General features: G+C 38.0%; 1 protein-coding gene across 1 annotated transcript in view; it reads left to right on the plus strand.

Annotated features, from left to right (window-relative positions):
* The window catches only part of LOC106878278 (uncharacterized), a 194,885-nt gene that overhangs the window by 89,070 nt on the left and 100,848 nt on the right, over positions 1-4,967 (plus strand). The window contains exon 8 of the mRNA XM_052977847.1: positions 3,258-3,303. Coding sequence (XP_052833807.1) covers positions 3,258-3,303 — 46 coding nt within the window. The remainder of the gene's footprint in view (positions 1-3,257; positions 3,304-4,967) is intronic.

Raw genomic sequence — 4,967 nt, forward strand, 5'->3', positions numbered from 1 at the left:
GGAGTTATTAATATTTCTAAGTCTCTCTAAAGGAGACTACGACAGCGGTATATATATATATATATATATGTATGTATATGTATACACATCATCATCATTGTCATCATTTATTGTCCATTGTTCATGCTGGCATGGGTTGGATGGTTTGACTAGGGCTGGAAAGCTGTAGCAGACTCTTGTCTGATTTGGTATGGTTTCTACGGCTGGATGCTCTTCCTAATGACAACCACTCTGAGAGTGTAATGGGTGCTTTTTTGTGCCACCAGCATGGGTGCCATGTGCATGACACCAATATCTACCATGACTACGGTTTTATTTGGATTGATGGGTCAGTCTTCTTCTCAAGCAGGTCATAATGCCAAAGGTTTCAGTCATTCATTATTTCCTCCATGGAGCCCAGCACTTGAAAGGAGCTTTTCACATGTCACCGGCATCAGCCACTTTGCATCTGTGAGGCCCAATGCTTGAAAGGTGCCAGTTATGTGACACCAGCATCAGCCATGTCTACAATTTCACTTGACTTGATGGGTCTTCTCAAGCACAGCATATTTCCAAAGGCCTTGGTGTCATTGCCTCTGTGAGGCCCAAAGTTCAAAGATCATGCTTCATCACCTCATCCCATATCTTCCTGGGTCTACCTCTACCACAGGTTCCCTCCACAGTTAGACATTAGCACTTTTTTACACGGCTGTCCTCATCCATATGCATCACATGACCATACCAGCATAGTTGTCTCTCTTGCACACCACATCTGATGCACCTTATGCCCAACTTTTCTCTCAAGCTGCTTACTCTTTGTCAAACATGCACACTGACATTGCACATCCAGCAAAGCTTACTGGATTTATTTCTATCAAGCCTACACATGTCCTTAGTTGTCACATCCCTTGTCTCACTGCCACATAGCTTAGATGTTCATACACAGGCATCATACAAACTGCTTTCACTCTGAGGGAGAGGACCTTTGTTGCTAGCAGAGGTAGGAGCTCTTTGAACTTTGCACAGCCTATTCTTTTCCTCACAGCTATGCTCTCGGAAACTATCGACTACCTCTAACTTATCCTTCTAGAAGTTGATGGAGTCTATTTTCTGTACATTTTTGGTATTTATTGTACCTGTGCATCTTCCACACACAAAAGCTATTTTCTCTGTTAACCTTCCTCTGATATTGCTGCACCTCTTATGTGTCCACAGCTTACACCAGGTACATCTTATGGAGTTCCTACTTACACCTTTTCTATAGATTGAACATGACCATCTACCTGAAGGGATTTATAATTTGTTTGTGTTCCTACTCTCTAAGAATTTGATTTTTGGTAGGTTAACTAGAAAGCCCTTTGAATCTAGACCTTGCTTCTATACCTGAAACTAGTTCTTCTCTAGTTCTGGTAGTGATTCAGCTATAAGAACAAGGTCATCTGCATAAAAGAGCTTCCAGGGGCAGCCAGTCTTACATATATACATATATATATGCCATGATAGATCGCTAGCCTCTAAACCTTTTTCTATTTTCGCTCCCTGTTTATTTCTGTGTTCCTTTCTGTCAAAGAGCATAGGCTTGAAATATAAAAGACTTTCTGACTTCCCAAGCATTAAACTAATACATCTGTTTGTTGTTTACACACTTGTCTTCGTCTTTTGTTTTTGCCATGAGGCAGGAAAGTATACTAGTCCTTATATATTTAATACTCTATACTTAATACTCAATATTTCATATATTCAATAAGACATTCAATACTTCATTTCATTTTACTATTTATATTATATTATATATTCTATATCCCACATTAATTTTATAAGAATATAAATAAAACATAAAAAAACAGACAGAGTTGGAACTCTTTTAAATAATATATATATGTGTGTGTGTGTGTGTGTATGTATGTATGTATGTATGTGTATATATTCATATATATTGGTGCAGGTATGGCTATGTGATAAGAAGCTTGCTTCTCAACCACACGGTTCTGGATTCAGTCCCACTGCATGGCACTTTGGGCAAGTGTCTTCCACTATAGCCTCAGGCTAACCAAAGCTTTGGTCGGCCAGAGGCAATAATAGAAGACACTTGCCCAATGTGCCATGCAGTGGGACTGAATCCAGAATCATGTGGTTGAGAAGCAAGCTTCTAACTACAAAGCCTCACCTGTCCAGTTCCTAATAATAATTAATTATAAAAATATAATAGAATTTTATTTAAACATTGAGTGGCTATGAGGGTCCAACCAAGTAAAAGGGGAACCAAATGGGTCCATTAGCAAAAATTAAAAATTAAAAATAGTTGAGAACCACTGCTCAAGCCATCGAGTATTTTTTACCTTTTACTTGTTTCAATTATTAGACTACGACCATTCTGGGGCATCTCCTTGAAGAATTTTTTATCAAAGGTATCAACTCCACAACTTGCTTTTTTAAAAGCTTGATACTTATTCTATCAGTCTCTTTTGCCAAACTGCTAAGTTACAGCAGCACCAGTTGTTAAATCTTTGGTTGGCCCAAGGGTATAGTAGAAAATACTTGCACAAGGTGCCACACAGTGGGAGTGAACCCAAAACTATGTGGTTGGGAAGCAAACTTCTTACCACACAGTCACACCAGCAAAAATCAGAATAATAGTGGCCCTTCTAAGAAATGAGTTCTGTGAGACGGAGTGGCTGCTGCAGTAGGTGTCTGCTATTCTCCAGGCAATGCCATCACTGTTATGACCATAGAGTGTGGATGAGCATGCCATTTGTTCTGAGGTATCTGGCCCATTGACCCTCCCTCTCCACCTTCTACTGCTTAACCACCCCTATTTCTTTTTTTTTTTCTTTTTTTTTTCCTTTTTCTGTTTCTTTGTTTCTTGGTATTTAAATGTTATTAATAAAATTTCTGAAATTATATAAAGGTTTATATCCATCTAAAATCACACGAAAATTTTATTTTACTTCTTATTAAGAGATTTGTTTTCTAAATCCAGAACAGTGTAAGAAGATACAAAATAATCTACAAAAGGGAAAGGAAAAGAATGACCCTTCCTTCAGGACATTTGAAAACAGGAAAAGGAAAAGGGGTCATAATCCCAATATATAGAAATACAAACTAAAACTGCAACTTTGTTTCACTTTCCTTTTCCTTTTGTGTTTACTTTGTATCTTTTTGTATTGTTCCAACTTTACGCCACAAATCTCTTTAAAGTTATACTACACAATGCTTCACCAAATCTATGCCATTTTAACTTCTTATTATAAATTTATATGTTGCTTTTTTTTCTCCAGAATTACTCTTTGAAAGGCTTTATAGCAGAAATAGCTACCATATAAGGTATGATATCTTCCTACTTGCTTACCCAGCTATCATGATCATTAATAACTACTATATAAGATTTTATATACCTATCTAACCCTGTGCATGCATAGCTGTGTGATTAACATGTTAACTGCCACATGTTCTGCTGGTGGATCATTGCAAACTTCACACAACCACCATAAGCTGCACCGGTGGTACATTTTCATAATTTGAGAAAATGCTTTATTCTCAAGCTAAATAAAATCACTGTCTTCCACACATACAAGGTTGTCCTTTCAGGTGCTGGGGTCGCTTAAAAAGCACCAATGCCGGTGCTGTGTAAACACACTCATACCAGTGGCATGTAAGAAGCACCTGGCACACTCCGTTAAGTGGTTGGTGTTAGGAAGGGCATCCAGTCATAGAAACCATACCAAAGCAGACAGTTGGAGTCTGGACAACTCCGTGCTTGCTGGCTCCATGTCAAACTGTCCAATTCATACCAACATGTAAAAGCAAACATTAAACAATGATGATGATGTTCGAGATAGTTTTGAGAGTATTTAAATAACATGAGTGTTAAATATTAAAGTTTAATTATGAAATATCATAAAAATGTCAAAAAATTATATTTTCTTGTAATTAAATAGCATGCAATGTGACCATGTGAAATACGTGGCATCACTGGTAAGTTCTAGTGACAGGCCGTAGTAGTTAATGTGTTAAGAACCTTACTCCAGAATCCTTTGCTTCTGGGTTTGATCCAAGCATGTGTGGCATGTTGAGCAAGTCAGTCTTATACCATTTAGCCTTGGGTTGATCAATATATGTGAGCAGAATATTTAAGATGGAAACTGTATTGTTGTTTGTTATACTTATAACTAAGACCATTTCCTGAGTTTTGTAGTTCAATACTGATCAAAAGCAAAAAAAGAAAAAAACCAGACTAGCATGGTTGTTTGATAAGAAGTTTGCTTTAAACCACATGGTTCCGGGTTCAGTCCCACTGCGTGGCACCTTGGGCAAGTGTCTTCTACTATATCCTCAGGCTGACCAAAGCTATGTGAGTGGATTTGGTAGATAGAAACTGAAAGAAGCCTGTCATGTATATAATGAATTGACCCCAGTAATTATCTTTTGTTAAGTCTGGTGCTTATTCTATCGGTTTCTTTTTGCTGAGCCACTAAAGCTTCTTTCAGTTTCCATGTACCAAATCCACTCACAAGGCTTTGGTTAGATCAGTCTATGGTAAAAAGACACTCCCACAAGTGCCATGCAGTGGGAACACACCTGAAACCACATCTTTTTTTATCTTTAATTATTTACCTTTTACTTCTTTCAGTCATTAGACTGTGACCATGCTGGAGCACTGCCTTTAAGAATTTCACCAGTACCTATTTTTTTTAAGCCTAGCACTTATTCTATCAGTCTCTTTTACTGAACCACTATGGTGGTGGGAGACAAACACGGACACAAATACACGCATTTATATCTATCTATCTATCTGAAGCTTGCTTCCCAACCACATGGTCCCGGGTTCAGTCCCACTGCATGGCACCTTGGGTAGGTGTCTTCTACTATAGCTTCAGGCTGACCAAAGCCTTGTGAGTGGATTTGGTAGATGGAAACTGAAAGAAGCCTGTCATATATGTATGTGTGTGTGTGTCATATACATATATATGTCATATATACATTTATGT

This window comes from Octopus bimaculoides, chromosome 29 (genome assembly GCF_001194135.2).
Source record: "Octopus bimaculoides isolate UCB-OBI-ISO-001 chromosome 29, ASM119413v2, whole genome shotgun sequence".
Classification (NCBI taxonomy): domain Eukaryota; kingdom Metazoa; phylum Mollusca; class Cephalopoda; order Octopoda; family Octopodidae; genus Octopus; species Octopus bimaculoides.